General features: G+C 39.0%; 1 protein-coding gene, 1 long non-coding RNA gene and 1 pseudogene across 2 annotated transcripts; all 3 read left to right on the plus strand.

Annotated features, from left to right (window-relative positions):
• On the plus strand, window positions 1-1,089 carry LOC138906810 (uncharacterized). The gene is made up of 2 exons (XR_011414496.1): window positions 1-267; window positions 373-1,089. It is a non-coding gene; the product is annotated as an uncharacterized lncRNA (long non-coding RNA).
• Window positions 1,090-9,509: 8,420 nt separating this feature from the next.
• On the plus strand, window positions 9,510-11,631 carry LOC104085506 (GDSL esterase/lipase 1-like; annotated as a pseudogene).
• Window positions 11,632-14,296: 2,665 nt separating this feature from the next.
• On the plus strand, window positions 14,297-16,584 carry LOC138906343 (uncharacterized). Its single transcript, XM_070194883.1, has 3 exons — window positions 14,297-14,449; window positions 15,305-15,652; window positions 16,009-16,584. The coding sequence occupies exons 1-3, from the start codon at window positions 14,297-14,299 to the stop codon at window positions 16,582-16,584; spliced, it is 1,077 nt and encodes a 358-aa protein (XP_070050984.1).
• Window positions 16,585-19,520: the final 2,936 nt, after the last annotated feature.

The raw sequence follows: 19,520 nt of genomic DNA on the forward strand, positions 1-19,520 counted from the left end.
ATTGTGAACTCTAGACGGAAAGAATGAGGCAGCGGAGAGGCAGTTGGGAGTCTCTAATGGTGGTTGCCCCCTCTCTCTTCCTGTGATTTCCTTTTCCATTTTCACAAAAAAGTAAAACTAAACCACCATTCATCTTAAGGAACTGTTTGGTTAATCTCTGATCTATGCATACACGCACATACATACATTTACATACCAAGTGCCCACGCAGCATGCTGACTTCCCCCAATGCATGCCCGCCTCCAGCCTTGCAGCAAGCACCTTGAGGTCTGTACCGTGGCAGGGATACTATTCTATCACCAGAAAATGGTGCAATTTTATATATAGGAAGAAGGGTTTAGGGTTTAAGATCTAACCCATTCTTCTCAACAGATGAGAGGCTGTGATGATTGAGGTTGTCTAGAGTGCTGTCGGGGCAATGGAGCGGCCCGTATCTTGGAGGGGCGACCCGACCCGGAAGGCCTGTTTTATAGTGCAACCGAGGTTTGCAGCCATGGCGGTTGCTTTGTCTCCTTTGCCCTGATCATGCCATAGATCTGAGCCTCAAAAGAAAAGGTAAAGAGGAAACTCCAGTAAAAAGGGTTTTTCAAATTTTTCTAAAAATAAAGAATACAACTTATGTTCAATAACTTCAAAATTCCTTTAATGACTTTACATTTTGTTTCGCTTTAGTTTTCAGAATTCCTCTGTTTAGAGATTTCTGTTCAGATGGAGTCATTATAGTTTCAAATATACAATACCCTTCTTTTTTCAGTCACTTTGATGATTACATAATAAACGATTTTATGTTTTTAAATAAAGGTATTTGCATGAAGGAAGTTTTTTATTAAGTTAAAATTCCCATTGAATTATTGGACTGAAACAGTGAATTATTGGGCATTTGACATTTTAGGTTATGGGAGGAAACTGGAAACTAGAAATAGAAGAACCAGGGGATATTTTCGTTGACTTACTAATGTTGTTAAAAAGAAAATATGATGTTCATAAAATGTTTCTAGAATCTGTGGTATTCTTTTTTCTTTTGGTTATGAACATATTGAGATATGATCAATTTTATACAAGTATTGGAATATTAAAATTGTTGCCACACTTTTTAAACCCTCGCCCTTTCATCTTGCTCTTGTCCTCTTTTAGTTTTCTGTTGTTTTCTTTTGGTTACTTACAGGTGCTGTAATCTTATTCTACTGCATGTCATGTTGATACTGCTATGGCGATTCACAGTATGCTGTGTCCTCTTTACTTCTGGTTTCTTGGTCATTAACTTTTTCCTTTTCATAATCAGGATCATTCTGAGCATCATTGATGATGCTTATCTGTAGGCTATGATGATATAGCTTACTGAGTTGATCGGATTTTGGGAAACTGGGCCCGTATCTTGGCAGGGCAAACCAAGATATCTTGTAACCAGAGTAATGAGTATTGGAATGAAATAGGTCCAAATGGAGTTGATTGGGATCCATTTAGCTCACCCAACTAGAGGGTGATTGGGGGTTGTGGTTGTTGTTGTTGTTGTATGCTATTCTCGATTGCAGCCATGGCGGTGTCCCTTCCCTTACCCGATTTTGTGACAGATCTGACCCTACTTCTTATGTGCTCAACCAAGAATAAGTAAAACTCTCAAGATTATTAATGAGGCAGCATAGCAATGGGCAGTTTCTAACTATGGTTGCCTCCCATCTGCATGCCAATGATTTCTCAGTGTCTTCTACTGTCAAAGAAAGAGCCCTTCTTTAATGCTCTGTTGATGTTATCATGGTTATTGACAATCCGCTGTATTATTGTATTTTCTGCCTCTGCTTTCTTGGTCATAATACTTTCCGTTTTAAAATCACAATCGTAAGAGTGATGTTTGTTACGAAAATTTTCCTTGAAGTTTGGACGGTTGACAACACAAAAAATTAGCCTAGAAAAAAGCACAAATTAAGAAACAGAAGAGATGAAAAACAAATTTAAACAAAATTAGATGGAGTGTTGAACGACTAAATTGCACTAATATCATGTCTTCATTCAGTCTCGTATTATTTGCTAATACGAGGTAAAAGTAAAGGGAGGAGATAATAAGATTTTATAAAATAAGCAGCAAGAGGCAGTGGGGAGTCTGTAATGTTGGCTGCCACCTCTCTGTTCTTTTTGCCTATGATTTCCTTTTCTATTTTCACAAAGAAAAAAATAAAATAAACCACCATTGTTGAAATGGTTCAATACATAGTTTGCCCCTGAACTTGCACGAAATATTCCTTTAAGGTTTAATATTTGAATCCATGCTCTGCTTCAGCTTCATCTTCTTGTTCACCTCTTCCTCTTCATCATGGCTAGCTTTTATTATTGTTAATGTGATGGATGAGGCTGTGATGATGGGTGTCTAGAGTTGGTTGGGCATTGAAGCAGCCTGTATCTTGGCGGGGCGACTCGGAAGGCATCTCCGTGGTTGTAACCGAGGCCTGCAGCCATGGCGGTTTCCTTGTCTCCTCCTGATTTTAGCACCAATCTGAGCCTCAGTTATAAGTAATTACAGGCCAGAAATTATGGCGAGAATGAGGCAACACAGAGAGTGTAATATGGCCAAATTTTCATGACATTTGCTATGACATAATATCCATTATAACAAATTTGTGGTTCATGACATTTGCCATGACATAATATCCATTATAACAAATTTGTGGATCATGACATTTCCCACGACATAATATCCATTATTAGACCAAAGATTTCTTGCTATAAATAGAGGAGTTTCTCCTCATTTGCAAACACACCAATTCAAGAGTTTTTCACTCTTGTCTTTCTTTCTCTTCCTTTATTTCATTATAGAGTATTTTGTAAGAGAGTGAGTGTTGGGAAACACTTGTGTGAACCCTTTCTTTGGAGTGATCTTGTGAGGTTATTCTCTTGGGGTATTTGGGATTAATTAGAGTATTTACTCTAATTTTGTACTCTCTTTTGTACTCTTGTTGGTATAGTAAAATTGCTCATCTCCGCTTGTGGACGTAGGTTACCTTGATCGAACCACGTTAAATTTGTGTCTTCTTTATATTCTTTAATTGTCGTTATTATCAACTTCCATTGTCTTTGTTATTGTCATTATACCGTTGTTTGGCTAAATTTCGCACTATTCGAATTTCCGATCCTAACAAATTGGTATCAGAGTCAGATCTAACCGGGTTATTTTAAATAGCCAAAATGACTCTAACAAACTCTTATGTTGAGAAATTTGACCGAAGTACAAATTTTGGAATGTGGCAATTAAAGATGGAAGCTATCCTAATTCAGGATGGCTTAGATTTGGCACTGCAAGGAAAGGAGAAGATGCTGGATAAAATGACGGACGAGGAGTTTGCCGTCATAGACAAAAAGGCAAAAGCAGGTATTATTTTAAATCTTTCAAATGAGGTTTTGCGTGAAGTTGCAGCAGAAAGCTCAGTCAAAGGCATATGGGAAAAGTTTAAAACCCTATATATGAAAAGAACAGTAGAAAACAGGCTTTACATAAAGTAAAAACTCTACACTTTTCGTATGGCTGAAGGTACCTCTATACTTACTCATTTTGATACTTTTGATTCTCTTCTTATGGATTTAAGTAACATAGATGCTGAAATCAAAGATGAGGATCAAGCTGTGTTATTGCTTGTTTCCTTACCCAAGTTGTTTAAACATATAAGAGATACTATGCTTTATGGAAAGGATAATATCTCTTATAAAGATACCAAATCTATTTTGAAATCAAAAGAACAAATAGATAGAGATATTACTTGGGAAACTAGTGGGAACCAAGAGGAAGGCTTATTCATAAGAGATAGATTCAATAAGAAAGATTCAAGTAGTGAGAAACCTAAATCAAGGTCAAAATTCAGATACAGAAATGTCATGTGCAAATATTGTCATAAGAAAGGTCACATTATTTCTGAATGCTTTAAATTGAAAAACAAAGAAAAGCATACAGAAAAGAAAAATGAGTACAAAAATACTGACACTGCCGAAGCAAGTGTAGCTGCTGATGAGACTGAGGGAACTATTTTTTTAGCAACTAATAATACTTTCAAATCTAACAATGAGTGGATTTTAGATTCGGGTTGTTCTTATCATATGTGTCCCAGTCAGAATTTATTTACCACATATGAATCTATTATAGGTGGAGTTATCTTGATGGGCAACAATGCTGCCTGCAAAGTTATTGGAAAAGGTACAGTCCGAATCAAAATGCACGATGGTGTGGTGAGAACTCTCACCGATGTTAGACATGTTCCTGACTTGAAGAAAAATATCATCTCTTTGGGCACTCTAGAATCTCTTGGGTGCAAGTACACAAGTGAAGGTGGAGTTCTGAAAATTTCTCATGGTGCTCTTGTGATCATGAAAGCACGCAGATCTGGTACGTTGTATACTCTTTTGGGATCTACTGTTATAGGTGCTGCTGCAGTTTCAATATTAGATAAATCAGATTCTGACATCACCAAATTGTGGCATATGCGATTGGGGCATATGAGTGAAAAAAGTCTTTCCATCCTCAGTAAAAGAGGTCTCTTATGTGGCCAAAGTACCGAAAATATGGAGTTCTGTGAATATTGTGTGTTCGGGAAGCAGAAAAGAGTCAGCTTCAAATCTCCAGTGATTCATAGAACAAAAAGTACTTTGGATTACATTCATTCAGATCTTTGGGGTCCTTCACGTACCCCATCAAAAGGTGGTGCCAGGTATATGTTAACTTTCATTGATGATTATTCAAGAAAAGTTTGGGTTTATTTCCTGAAAAATAAAAGTGATGTTTTCTTAAATTTCAAACAATGGAAAGTTTTGATTGAGAAGAAAAAAGGTTAAGCGGCTTAGAACAGATAATGGCTTGGAATTTTGTAATGATGAATTCAACGAATTTTGCAAGAATGAAGGAATTGCTCGACATCGTACTATGAGAATGACACCTCAGCAAAATGGTGTGGCAGAAAGGATGAATAGAACTCTTTTGGAAAGGGTTCGTTGCATGATTTCAAATGCTGGGTTGACAAACGCCTTTTGGGCAGAAGCTATCTCTACAGCTTGTTATATTGTCAACCGAGCTCTTTCTGCACCTTTGAACTTTAAGACTCCAGAGGAAATGTGGTCAGGTACTCCTGCTAATTATTCTGATTTAAAGATATTTGGTTGCCCTGCATACATGCATGTAAATGATGGAAAATTAGAGTCAAGGGCTAAAAAGTGCATTTTCCTTGGGTATGCATCTGTGGTGAAATGATACCGACTATGGTATCCTGATCTCACGGCATCAAAATTTATAATTAGCAGAGATGTAACCTTTGATGAATCCTCTATGTTACATTCTAGAAAAGAGTCTTCTAGTTCTTGTAATACAGATAAAGGAAAGAGTACACAGAACCAGGTGGAGATTGAGATTGGCATTCCTTCTGAGCCAAGCTCATCAACTTTGGAGCAAAATACAGTTGAAACTCCTGAAGTTGAGACAGAAGCTGAAATTCCTGAAGTTGAGACTCCTGAAGTTGAACCAGAAGAAGAGGAGTATTCTATAGCCAAACATAGACCAAGAAGAGAAGGTAAACAACCATTAAGGTTTGGAGATTATGTTGCATTTGCTTTTTCAGTTGCACAGGAAACTGAAGAAATTGGAGAACCATCAAAATATTCAGAAGCAGTTTCTGGTGCTGACTCAGCCAAGTGGCTGATTGCAATGAATGAAGAAATTGAGTCTCTCCACAAGAATGGTACTTGGTCTCTTGTGAAGCTGCCATCAGGAAAAAGAATTGTTGGTTGCAAATGGGTCTTCAAGAAAAAGGATGGCATTCCAGGGGTTGAAGATGCGAGGTATAAGGCACGATTAGTTGCAAAGGGCTATAGTCAGGTACAAGGAGTTGATTTTAATGATATTTTCTCACCTGTTGTTAAACATAGCTCTATTCGTGTCTTGCTTGCCTTCGTTGCCATATATGATTTGGAATTAGAACAACTTGATGTTAAGATAAGTTTCTTACATGGCGAACTTGAGGAACAAATATACATGCATCAACCCGAAGGATTTGAAATTGAAGGAAAAGAAGATCATGTATGCTTGTTGAAGAAATCCTTGTACGGATTAAAGCAGTCTCCAAGGCAATGGTATAAAAGGTTTAATTCCTTTATGTTGGGTCATGGTTATTCAAGGAGCATGTATGATAGTTGTGTTTACTTCTGGAAGTTAAATGATGGTTCATTTGTGTACCTATTATTATATGTTGATGACATGCTCATTGTTGCTAAGGATTTAACAGAAATTCACAATTTGAAAAGTCAGCTGAAAAGTGAATTTGAGATGAAAGATTTGGGAGCAGCTAAGAAAATCCTTGGCATGGAGATCAAAAGAGATCGAAAAGCCAACAGGCTATTTCTGACCCAGAAGAGGTACTTGGAGAAAGTCTTGGAGAGGTTTGACATGAAAGATGCTAAACCAGTTAGTACCTCTCTTGCTGCTCATTTTAAGTTATAAGCTGCTTAGTTCCCGCAGTCAGAGGAAGAAGAGAGGTACATGGCACGGGTTCCTTATTCCAGTGCAGTCGGCAGTATTATGTATGCAATGGTTTGTACACGTCCAGACATTTCACATGCAGTGAGCGTGGTAAGCCGGTATATGGCTTGCCCTGGTAAAGCACATTGGCATGCTGTGAAATGGATTCTCAGATACTTGCGAGGTACTTCAAACACATGTTTGGAGTTTGGGAGAAATACTAACACTTTGGTTGGTTTTGTAGACTCAGATTTTGCAGGTGATCTTGACAAAAGAAGATCACTGACAGGCTATGTATTTTGCATCGGGGGTTGCGCTATTAGTTGGAAAGCTATATTACAACATGTAGTAGCTTTATCTACTACCGAAGCAGAATATATGGCAGTGATCGAGGCGATCAAAGAAGCTTTATGGTTGAAGGGTCTATTTGCGGAACTCAGTTTACACCAAGGTGGTATTACCATTTTCTGTGATAGTCAAAGTGCCATTCACTTGACTAAAGATCAAATGTATCATGAGAGGACGAAGCACATTGATATAAAGTATCATTTCATCCGAGAAACCATTGCTGAAAGAAAAGTCTCTGTTCAGAAGATCAACACTAGAGACAATCCTGCTGACATGTTCACAAAACTTCTTCCAGTATCCAAGTTCAAGCTTTGCCTGAACTTGATTGACATTTATGAAGAATGATTTTGCCCATTGGGGTTTTTGCGGAGAAGGTGGAGCAAATTTACTATAAGCCAAAATTAGGCCAAGGTGGAGATTTGTAATATGGCCAAATTTTCATGACATTTGCTATGACATAATATCCATTATAACAAATTTGTGGTTCATGACATTTGCCATGACATAATATCCATTATGACAAATTTGTGGATCATGACATTTGCCATGACATAATATTCATTATTAGGCCAATGATTTCTTGCTATAAATAGAGGAGTTTCTCCTCATTTGCAAACACACCAATTCAAGAGCTTTTCACTCTTGTCTTTCTTTCTCCTCCTTTATTTCATTATAGAGTATTTTGTAAGAGAGTGAGTGTTAGGAAACACTTGTGTGAACCCTTTCTTTGGAATGATCTTGTGAGGTTATTCTCTTGGGGTATTTGGGATTAATTAGAGTATTTACTCTAATTTTGTACTCTCTTTTGTACTCTTGTTGGTATAGTGAAATTGTTCATCTCCGCTTGTGGACGTAGGTCACCTTGACCGAACCACGTTAAATTTGTGTCTTCTTTATATTCTTTAATTGCCGTTATTATCAACTTCCATTGTCTTTTTATTGTCATTATACCGTTGTTTGGCTAAATTCCGCACTACCCGGATTTCCGATCCTAACAGAGAGTATGGGATTTGTTTCAAGGGTGGTTGCTCCTCTCTGCTTTGCCTATGATTCTCCATTTTTTAACAAATTAAACCAACAACCCTTAAAAAAAAAAAAGAGAGAAAGACAAAGTGCGCGTCAGTTTCTGTTATTTTTTGTTGCATTTGTTTGCACCCCTAATATATACTCAAATACTGAGCACGCTACTATTACAACAAATATGTGACCTTCAGATCTTCAGTCTATCTCCTCATGGCTTTGAAACAATGAAAGAGGCAAATGACAATTATTTTTCTTGTTTCTGTCTATAACTTTGTTTATGTCCATATATCTATTGCTCCATTGTTCATATCTTCTAGGTTCTTGTTCTTTGTTGCCTTGGCTTTACGATTCTTCCGTAGGAGCTATTGGGGAACTGGGGGGATGTTTTATAAAATATTTGTTTCCTTAGAAGTATCAGCTCTGATGATACTTCTAGTTCTTTTTTCAGCACTGTGCTTTTAGTTACATACTTTGTTAGTACTCCTCAGTGAACTGTTATCTAATGTGGCATGATGCGTTGGCATAAGGAAAGCTAGATGCATTAGCAGATTCAGTCGGGAGATGCCATCTACTTTTGAATGGTGCACCAGATTTTCCATGAAAGTATTCAAGTGTTGCACTAGAAGTTTCAGCTGGTTGATCCATTCATGTCTTGGAACAATTTGTGCGATCCTGTTTGTTGAGAAAGCAAAATGCAAACTGATGGTGCCTAAAGTACATTGGACGCGTCCTCCTAAGACTCTATTCAAGATCAACACAAATGGGAGCTCAAACAGGAAACTGGGACTACGTGGAGGAGGTGGTGTTATTAGATCATACACTGGAATTAATAGCAGCTTTTGCATCACCTTTCAGTAAAGGAACTAACAATAGTGCTGAATCTAAAACTAATTGGATCCATGCTAAATCAGACCCGCCATTTGGAATCTTATCTCAGTAATTGAAAGCATTAAGGTAAGCTGAAGGTTTTGGAATATGTGCAGCTTCAACATTGCTTCAGAGAAAGCTAATGAAGGATTGAAGTTTGCAGGACAGATTTGGTATGATGAATTTGAGCAGCTTCCTAGCAAAACAAAGGCAAACAAATGCGTTGATTTTCGGATTAGGCAAATCAAAAGTAGTTTTTGTTGTATACCATGAATTGTACATCACAATGGTGTAGGAAGTTAAAAAATTTCTAAAGTTTAAGTAAACTAATTCAGAAAGATGTAATTAGACTAATTATACATACAATTGTATATCCACACACTTCAGATCTTTGCACCATCTCTTTAAATTGTGTATGTACAATTCTAACTTAATTAGTTTTCTACAAGGTCAGGTATTATGTCCCCCTAATATACCGGTTAGCGGTCAGTGCCTAAAGAAAAATCATTCTCCTTGAAAATGAGAATTGTACGGCTGCATGGAAGGTGGGTCAACTATTTAGCAAGTTACCTACAAGTCTCCAACTTTTAATTAGTTAGAGAGGCATTTTTAGTGGAAAAAGAAAACGGTAATATTCTATGACAAATACCCAATAACACTATCAGTGCATTGTTATTGTTACTTATAATAATAGTACCTTTCTCTGTCACTAGTTAATTTGTCTGCACTCTCAATTATTGATAATCTCAAAGTGCTCGTGATTGACGAAGAAAAGAAACACTGTTGATAATGAGTCTACTATAAATACTAGTTACAAACAAAGATCGATTATCCTTGGTTTTGCAATGACAATGAGGAAAGCTGACTTTAGTGGTTCATATTTCTTTGTGACGACTCTTCTTCTTCTTCTGCCTCTATTTGTTTCCACAAAGGCAGCAGCAGCAGCAAGTGGCTTGTTCATCTTTGGAGACTCCACAGTGGATGCAGGAAACAACAACTATATTGAGACCATCCCTGAGAACAGAGCCAATTATGAACCATATGCCCAGAATGGTTTTTTCCAGGAACCCACTGGTCGCTTCTCAGATGGTCGTATCATCGTTGATTTCATAGGTGAGGTGATCCACTATTATTCTTCTCCATGACTTGTTTAATTTGCGATGGCATGATATCCAGAGGCGGACCTATGCTTTAAGAACAGGGGTCACCGAACCCGTTAACTTTGGCAAAATATATATATATATATATATATATATATATATATACATATATATATATATATATATATATATATATATATATATATATGTTAAAAATGATCATATATTTTACTTGGAACTCTTAATATCAAAATCAAAATGCTCATGTACCCAATCATGTTTGGACTTAGAGATTTGTTTTGACTGGTCTAAAGGAGGTTATTAATCAATTATGTGATCTATATATAATTTGTGAAAAATGAATGATGGTGATGCAGCTGAATATGCAAAGTTGCCACTAATTCCTCCTTACCTGCAACCACATATTGCTGATTTCAGCAATGGAGTTAACTTTGCTTCTGGAGGAGCTGGAGTTCTTTCTACCACTCATTCTGGTTTGGTATGGGCGTCAGCATTTTCATCTCCTTACTATAGATATGCATACATATATATTGTCTCAAATCCTTTTCTATATATGTTATATATAAGTGTAGATCTACACTGTTAATTATACGTGATAAAATATCAGGTTATTGATCTGGAGAGACAATTAAAGTACTTTGAACAAGTGCGGAAATCACTAACAGAAAAGTTGGGAGCAGCCAAAGCAGAGGAAGTCATATCGGAAGCAGTTTACTTCATCAGTATCGGAAGTAACGATTACATGGGGGTTACTTTGGTAATGAAACAATGCAGCAACTCCACGGTCCTGAAGAATATTTAAGGATGGTCATCGGCAACTTGACTCAGGCAATTCAAGTAAACTACAAGCAATTATCCTTTTCCTTCTCTATGTTGTTGGTTAAAATTGTACTTATATACAATATTTCAATGACAAGGAATTGTATGAGAAGGGCGCCCGAAAATTTGGTTTCCTAAGCTTGTCGCCATTGGGATGTTTACCAGCTCTCAGAGCACTAAATCCAAGAGCTAATAGCAATAACGAAGAAGCAGGAGGAGGTTGTTTTGAAGCTGCTTCTGATCTTGCATTGGCTCATAACAATGCTCTCAGAATTGTCCTCGAAAGCCTTCAACATATATTGCAAGGCTTTAAGTATTGCAACTCCAACTTCTACGATTGGCTTCTCGATAGAGTTAACAATCCCTCAAAGTATGGTATGTATCCTCTTTATACCATCTCCCCTACTAGCTAGCTTGTTGTTGTCATTCTATTAATTAACTTTTGAAGGGGAGTCTTGGCGTAACTGGTAAAGTTGCTGCCATGTGAGCAGGAGGCCACAGGTTCGAACTGTGGAAACAACCTCTTGCATGTTAAAGTTGTGTACAATAGACCCTTGTGGTCCAGCCCCACGCATAGCGGGAGCTTAGTGTTTTTTTTTTTTTAAATATCTCCATTATTGTTGCGTTATTAGGTTTCAAGGAAGGAGTGAAGGCTTGCTGTGGAACAGGGCCTTACGGAGGTAAAAATACATGTGGTGGGGAAAAAAAGGTTACTGAATATGAGATTTGCGATAATGCCAAAGACTACATATGGTTTGATTCATTTCACCCGACAGAAGGCATACATGAACAATTTGCAAAAGCTCTCTGGGATGGACCATCCTCCTCTGTTGGACCTTACACTCTTCAAGACCTATTTTTTAGTAAAGAGAAACAAACTATAGCTGATATTGTCGATATATAATCCACAAATTTCTTAATGTTAGAACGAAAGATGTGTTGGCAATAAAGCCTTTTGTATTTCCAAGTCCAGACTTGTTAGAAAGCAAATTTCAACATTCAAGGGAAATAATTTTATGTTCAGCAACAATTTTCCATTATTATTTCCCAATTTATTGCTCTTCATATTCTGCTTTGACTAGCAACCACGCAGGAGCAGAGGTATGGTGTTTCCTTACTAACCAACACAGAGGAAAAGGATGACAATTTATCTATAGGAAGAGCAAATTTGGTAGACTGGAAAAATAACAGGACATATATGTTTTCACGTAATAATCTTAAATGACAACTGAGGAGGTGAATGTTACAGAACATGCTAAAAGAATTACATAATCATTAGAGTATTTTCATCATCACATAATGACTATTGACTTTCAATGTTGTTAGGGTGGGTAAGCTGGTAAAACATGGATATTCCGCAGCCAAAGATCCAGATAGTTCATATTATTTAATTTAAAAAAACTAGTGCCGTTTTTATTTGGAAGAAATCCCCACAGTCCATATATACCAGTGGAAAAAGCAATGGGGTTCTTTGTCAACAAAAGGTCCAGGATCCGATTCCGGGGCTGTTAGGGAAGGAAGGACTAATAGGAGAGCCTACTTGAATGTTTCTAATGGGTTATGTTGTTCGGACACTTCAAAAATGTTATCAATTCCTTCATAAGTAGTGCACTTTTGGAGGATCCAATACGAATGCGGTACCATATTTGCAGAGTTTGCGCAATATAACTAATGGGGTAAAGACAAGGCAACAACATCATAGCTGCAAAGAATTGGTCAACACGCATCTTAGAGAACTCTTAAATGACAGATCATTGGATTCAATTTCTTGACTGTTGATTTGTTCGATGAGCGGTTCTCTACATGTGAGTCTTGCTTCTCACTTTTCCTCTTTTCAGCTTCACCCTTGGCAATATGCTTCTCTTGCATTTATCCTTTAACGTGTATTAAAATATTCTCAAATTTTGCAATTATGATGGTTCATTTATCTGTTTTTTTGCAGTTCAGACCTTTTGGTGTATCTCTTTCTTATAGCTAACGACAAAAGTGTCTTAGCAGTAAAGTTTCGTCTAAGATATTGTGTTGATTCAAACAGGTATCTCTGTTGTAGTAATATGCATAACTTCTAATTTACCAGGTTATAATACATCTCTAAGATTTCTTTTTCAGAAAATGAATTTAGTTCTCTTGATTCTTATTTTGTTGACCTTTTTTCGCATTGCTATAACACAAGGCTAGCCCTTTCTCTCTTTTGATTTGATTTGCATTGACCATCCTAGATTTAGCTTGGTATATTATGTTCTGATTCTAATGCTAGATTTTCTTTTCTTTGTGGATACCAAGATAAAGTTGTACTATGTATTATCAACTGTGCAACTATTAAAATCCAAATTTTATCCAATTGAAGCATCAACTTTTGTATTAGTGGGACCACCAACTTGAACATGAATAATTTAATTGTTTTGTGTTTCTCATTCTCGTGGAAGTACGTTTTGCAAATGAATATGTTAATATGACCTTTTTTCTCGGTCCTTCTACTAAACATGTAAACAAATATGAAATTATCTTTTTCAAGTAGAGCCTCTTTTGTAAGCTATGTTTGGCATGTGCATGGGCATGGGCAATCTAGTTGTTTACCCGAAAAACGGATTAGAGTCGAATTTATACGTAGTTCTAAGGATATGTGGTATAGCTTAATACAAGTCGTAAGGATAAATAGAAATGTCAAATATTGATTGCGAAGAATGCAAAATAAATAAGGTTGGAAAGAAGATGATTTTTAGGACTAAGCAAGATGAATCAATTAATGAAGTCTAAAAGAATAACCCTTGAATATAGGAGAATATGGTGTTTGAATTACAATGTAAGCAAAAAAACTGTCCTTTATACAAATATTGTCATCCTTTTTATAGTGGAGGATCCTACTTTTAGATATAATTAAAAATACATAGTGGGAGACCCATGATAAATCAGCTTTTCTATGATTCCTACCAAGATTCTCTCCTCTAGTGGGATTGCAACGGCTCTTGTTTGTGAGCTAGATATTGACTCGAGCTCGATTCTGACTCGGGTCCCTATATTTATTCGGGGTCAGTGTTGGTCGATCTTTGAATCATAAGCTCGATAACTTTACTTTGCATCATAGTTCTATTTGGATTCGAACTTGATAATAACATCGAGCTCGATGTTGATAGGTCCTTTGGGCTCGAAGCTCGGTGACCCGACTTCGGACCTCAACCTGATACTATGAAGATGCTTCTCCGATCCAATGTATTACCATTTAAACCAGTCCGTACGAAGGACTAACCGATTTTTACTGTATACAAATAGTCCCTTCGTTTCTCGAGAATGATGTGGCGAGAAACGACATGATTTCACAATGGCTCGATCAGATATAAGCCGACGTTTGCATTGAGCCCGACCATAACGTATGTGATAGCTGTCCGTCGGTTTAGCTTTCCAAGGCATTTAATGCGTGTCAGAAGGTGGTCGACTACCGCTGATATTGAACCATCATTGCTTCAACCTATAAATAGCCTTTCCTTTCACCATTTATCACTTTTACGTCTTCAATCTTCCAAATTTTCTAAGTTCCTTTTCGTCTCCTCTGAGTTCATTCGTAGATTTGTGATTCTTTTCTGCAAAATTCTTCTTAAAAACCACCAAATCTTTATCACCTTCTTTAAATCAAAAAATGGTGAAGACATCAAAAATAGTCCCCCAAGAAGAAAAAGCTTCTTCTTCCCAATCCGCCGCCGACAAAGCACCAGTGGATCCACGGCCTAAGGAGTGCGTTCCGGCGGCGTATGTTCTTACCTCCGATTTCAAACTCGATAAAGGTTCGACGGTTCCCGGCCGATGTGAGCCCGTATCGAGATATATTTGTTCGATAACCGAGGGGGTATATCAAGCAGATAAAAAAAGATTGTAACTGGGGGAACAAAGAAGTGGTAGTACCGTCTCCCGAAGAGGATATTACTACTCACGTGAAATGGTTTTTAAGTGTGTACACTTACCCTTTCATGTTAGGTCCTCTCGACCCTGTTATCATAGATTTTTGTCGTAAATACCTAATAACTCTAGGCCAGATTCACCCTTTTTTTTGGCGGATCGTTATTTTGATCCGATACTTCGTCAACAAAATCGAGGGGATGCCTTTCACCCTTGATCATCTCATCTGATTGTACCGTCCTTACCTTTTTCGAGGAGGGTTAATAAAACTTTAGGGTCGAGCTACCAAGGCTCTGTTCTCAAGCATAGACGAGGACAGGGATAAAGGCTGGATGGGCAGGTTCGTCCGAGTAAGGACTTCGGACCTGATTCCGACTGAAAAAATGCCTTTTCCCGAGGAGTGGAACATGAAGCGTATGTGTAATTCTGTTGTTATCTCCTACTATTTTTCTCTTTCATTTCTTTTCTCAACGATATCCCATTTTTTGTAATGTAGTTGTTCCTTGGATGGCCGGCGCAGTTCCCGATCTCAAGAACTGGGTACGGGATCTAGATTCGACCTCCACATACGCCGAGCGCTCATGGCGTGATTTGTCGAAGGGCCGATGGGAGGCCAAAAATCATGGTAAGCCCCTTTATCTTATTTTTTGCCAGTTTGAACGAGATTCTTTCCATATATTTTTAATACATTTTTTCGTATGTAGGTGTAGGTAAAGATGCGGTTTTGAGGCCCTCGTCCGTCGAGGAATAGGCTTCGGTCTCTGTTCCAAAGCCGGTGAAGAAATATAAGAGGAAAAGGGCCTCCGTTCCCGAAGATCAAAAACCGAAGAAGTGGACGGCTCGTAAGCCGAAGAAGAATACCATTCCTTTGACTGTAGAATCAGTTCTGCGTCTGAGGGATGAAGACGAAGAAGAGGAAGAAGACGATGGGTCTGTGCTGGCGAACCGAATGAAGAAAAGCACCGATGCTCCAAAGGCGGCTAAATCGATGGTGATTCATAAGGTTTTGCCTCGAACCGAAGAGATATCAGAGGGAAGTTCAGGCAGAGTCCCCAAGTCATTAGAGATCAAGGATGCTTCCTACCAAAGTCAACGAACGGTGGGTACATCGGAAGGGGATGGTCCTGAAGCTCTCCGAACTGAGGAGAACGCCCCAAGCGAGTAGCCTGGGGCAATAGTAATCGGAGATTCGCCCACTCTCCCTGCCTTTTCCGAAGGGGCTATTCGGGAAGCCCAAGCTTTGGGGGCCCTCGAGATGAGCCGGTCTCATGAAGGGGAGGACCCTTTTCGTGATCTGTTTACCGGGGTCGAGGATGCTACTGGCCCTAGTGATGTTTCGGGCCTTCTCTGTGAAGTACAACTAGCTCTGAATCGGGTAAGCTCTTAACTCCCTTTGTTGATATTATTTTCATGTTTTGCTATTCTTTCCTAACTTTTTTTCTTCCTTCTTCGCAGGCCGTGGCGGTTCATCGAGAAGTATGTTCTCAGTCTCGAGCTGAGCTGCATCGGTTCGAGACCGATCTTCAACGGGTCACGGAGGAGAGGAACTCAATTAAACTCCTCTTAGGGCAAATGGGAAAGGAAATCGAAGACCTCCGAGCTGAGTTGGCCAAGGCTCACCAAGATCAGGCTGATTTGTCTGAGCAGGTAATGATACTTTTAAAAGCCTATGGGCTCGATACCGGAACGATGGCTAATTTTTCGGTCTCTCAGTTGCAGCAGAAAATTAAGATGATCGGGAAACTCCGTGAGGAGGTTGATGTGATAAAAACGGAGTCCTTGAAGTGGGAAGAAGGTATGGACCGCTTTGTTACAGAGAAAGAGGCTGCTCGAGCCCAATTGTCATTGGCCGAAAACCAGGTTCAAAGTATAAAGGAGAAAAGCTCGGTTCAAGTAAGAAGAATAGAGGAGCTTGAGGCTCGGTTGGCCTCTGAACTTGCTAAGGACGATTCTGATGCCGAAAAGGCAAAGGCCGATGCGGATGCATTCGTGGCCGTTTATCGGGCTGATGCTGAAGCTGCCCATGTATAAGTAAGAAAGGCAGCCGAGACTACCAACACTCAAGCACATTGGGTTGTTGAGCTTGCTAAGTGCTGATCTCGGAGAGAGACCCTCGAAAAGATCCACACTCGAGGTTTCGACCTCATTAAAGAGATAAAAACGGCTAAGGAGCTCGAAGCCAATGCTGAAGCCTTGGTTTCCGATGATGATGATGACGATGATGGGAGCAAGAGCGGGTCCGAGAGCTGAGAGGAGCCCGATGGAGAAGAGACCGCCCCCGGGGATAACCAAGAAACTTAGTCCCTTAGTTTCTATTTCGGATGTTGCAAACAATTATGTAAACAATCCCGTAAATATATACAAATAACTTTTCTTCTCCCGTCTCGCCTCTTGTTTTATTTTTCTGTCTTGTGAATGCTTTAGGCAATTTGATTGAATTCGGATTTCGTATCCTTTAAATCAGAGTGAGCGTTTTCGAACTCGAAGTAACGTAGCCCGTAGGCTTAGTAGTTGAGTGAGTGATTTCGAACTCGAAGTAATGTAGCCCGTATGCTTAATAATCTAGTGAATGATTTCGAACTCAAAGTAATGTAGCCCGTTGGTTTAATAGTCGAGTGAGTGATTTCGAACTCGAAGTAATGTAGCCCGTAGGCTTAATAGTCGAGTGAGTGATTTCGAACTCGAAGTAATGTAGCCCGTAGGCTTAATAGTCGAGTGAGTGATTTCGAACTCGAATTAATGTAGCCCGTAGGCTTAATAGTCAAGTGAGTGATTTCGAATTCGATGTAATGTAGCCCGTAGGCTTAATAGTCGAGTGAGTGATTTCAAACTCGAAGTGATGTAGCCCGCAGGCTTAATAGTCGAGTGAGTGATTTCGAACTCGAAGTGATGTAGCCCGCAGGCTTAATAGTCGAGTGAGTGATTTACTTGAAGTAATGTAGCCTGTAGGCTTAATAGTCGAGTGAGTGATTTCGAACTCAAAGTAATGTAGCCCGCAAGCTTAATAGTCGAGTGAGTGATTTCGAACTAGAAGTGATGTAGCCCGTAGGCTTAATAGTCGAGTGAGTGATTTCAAACTCGAAGTAATGTAGCCCGTAGGCTTAATAGTCGAGTGAGTGATTTCGAATTCGAAGTAATGTAGCCCGTAGGCTTAATAGTCGAGTGAGTGATTTTGAACTCGAAGTGATGTAGCCCACATGCTTAATAGTCGAGTGAGTGATTTCGAACTCGAAGTGATGTAGCCCGCATGCTTAATAGTCGAGTGAGTGATTTACTCGAAGTAATGTAGCCCGTAGGCTTAATAGTCGAGTGAGTGATTTCGAACTCAAAGTAATGTAGCCCGCAGGCTTAATAGTCGAGTGAGTGATTTCCAACTCGAAGTGATGTAGCCCGTAGGCTTAATAGTCGAGTGAGTGATTTCGAACTCGAAATAATGTAGCCTGTAGGCTTAATAGTCGAGTGAGTGATTTCGAACTCGAAGTAATGTAGCCCGTATGCTTAATAGTCGAGTGAGTGATTTCGAACTCGAAGTAATGTAACCCGTAGGCTTAATAGTCGAGTGAGTGATTTCGAACTCGAAGTAATGTAACCCGTAACTCGAAGTAATGTAACCCGTAGGCTTAATAGTCGAGTGAGTGATTTCGAACTCGAAGTAATGTAGCCAGTAGGCTTAATAGTCGAGTGAGTGATTTTAACCCGTAGGCTTAATAGATAGCACCCGAGTGAGAATGGTTGCTCGAACTCAAGTTGGTGTAGCCCTTGGGCTTTATAGTTGAGTGAATGTTGCTCGAACTTGTTGATTTACCTTAAGCCTGTTTGCATAATAAATCTCAAAATAGGGGAATCTTTCTTGGATATAAGATATCGGTAAAGAAGAAATTTTTCTTTGCAAGTCATTATACACGTGTCCATGTTTTGTGTCAGGGCACGGGCCAACTACATGAGCATGGTTCGTTTTGACCATTTAGCTCTTACAATTTTTCCTATCAGAACCCTGTTGTTATGAAGTAACTTTCTTGCATCGAATTTGATATATTTGAAGGGCTAATGCCCCCCCCCAGTATTCGAGGTCAATTGTAAAGAGACCTCGGATACTGTCGAATTGTTTCTAAATTAGCACGATCAATGGTTGCCTCATTAAAAACCTTGCCGAAAAACCCATTTGGGATAAAATCGGTCTAAGAGAAAAAGAGTGCAACGGGTGCTTTCATACATAGGGCTTCGTATTAAAGGATCCATCCTAGCTCCTGATCGGACTCCTGCAGTGGTTAGTTTCGAAATGTAAACGAATATAGGAGAGTCGTACCTTAGCAGTAGTATCGTTTTAGGTGTGACACATTCCAATTGCTTGATAGTTGTTTGCCGTTTATAATACCGAGCTTGTATGATCCTTTTCTGACGTTTTCGAGAACCTGATACGGTCCTTCCCAGTTCAGTCCTAGTTTTCCTTCGTTTGGATTTAGAGTATTGGGGGTGACTTTCCTTAGCACTAAGTCCCTGAGTTTAAAATGGCGAAGCTTGGTTCTTCGATTATAGTATCTTTCGATTCGCTGCTTTTGGGCGGCCAATTGGACGAGAACAGCTTCTCGTTTTTCATCCGATAATTCGAGGCTAGTGTTCATAGCCTCATTATTTGACTCTTTTATTGTATATCGAAACCTGGCACTGGGTTCCGCGACTTCGACTGGAATCAAGGCTTCAGAGCCATATACTAAGGAGAACGGGGTTGCCCCGTACTAGATTTTGATGTTGTTCGATATGCCCAAAGAACTTCAGGTAGGATTTCTCTACATTTTCCCTTAGCGTCGTTCAACCTCTTCTTTAGGGTTTGAATGATAGTTTTGTTCGTTGATTCGGCCTGTCCGTTCCCACTGGGGTAATACGGTGTTGATAATATCCTTTTTATTTTGTGGTCTTCGAAGAATTTCGTCGCTTGCTGCCGACAAGCTGTTTTCATTTGTCACATA

The sequence above is a fragment of the Nicotiana tomentosiformis genome, chromosome 2, assembly GCF_000390325.3.
Source record: "Nicotiana tomentosiformis chromosome 2, ASM39032v3, whole genome shotgun sequence".
Taxonomy (NCBI): domain Eukaryota; kingdom Viridiplantae; phylum Streptophyta; class Magnoliopsida; order Solanales; family Solanaceae; genus Nicotiana; species Nicotiana tomentosiformis.

Coding starts and splice junctions, on each gene's coding strand:
- LOC138906343 (XM_070194883.1), top strand. CDS start 14,297: ATGGTGAAGACATCAAAAATAGTCCCCCAAGAAGAAAAAGCTTCTTCT. Junction 14,450..15,304: donor AACTCGATAAAGGTTCGACG/GTTCCCGGCCGA, acceptor GTCGAGGAATAG/GCTTCGGTCTCTGTTCCAAA. Junction 15,653..16,008: donor CCTACCAAAGTCAACGAACG/GTGGGTACATCG, acceptor CCTTCTTCGCAG/GCCGTGGCGGTTCATCGAGA.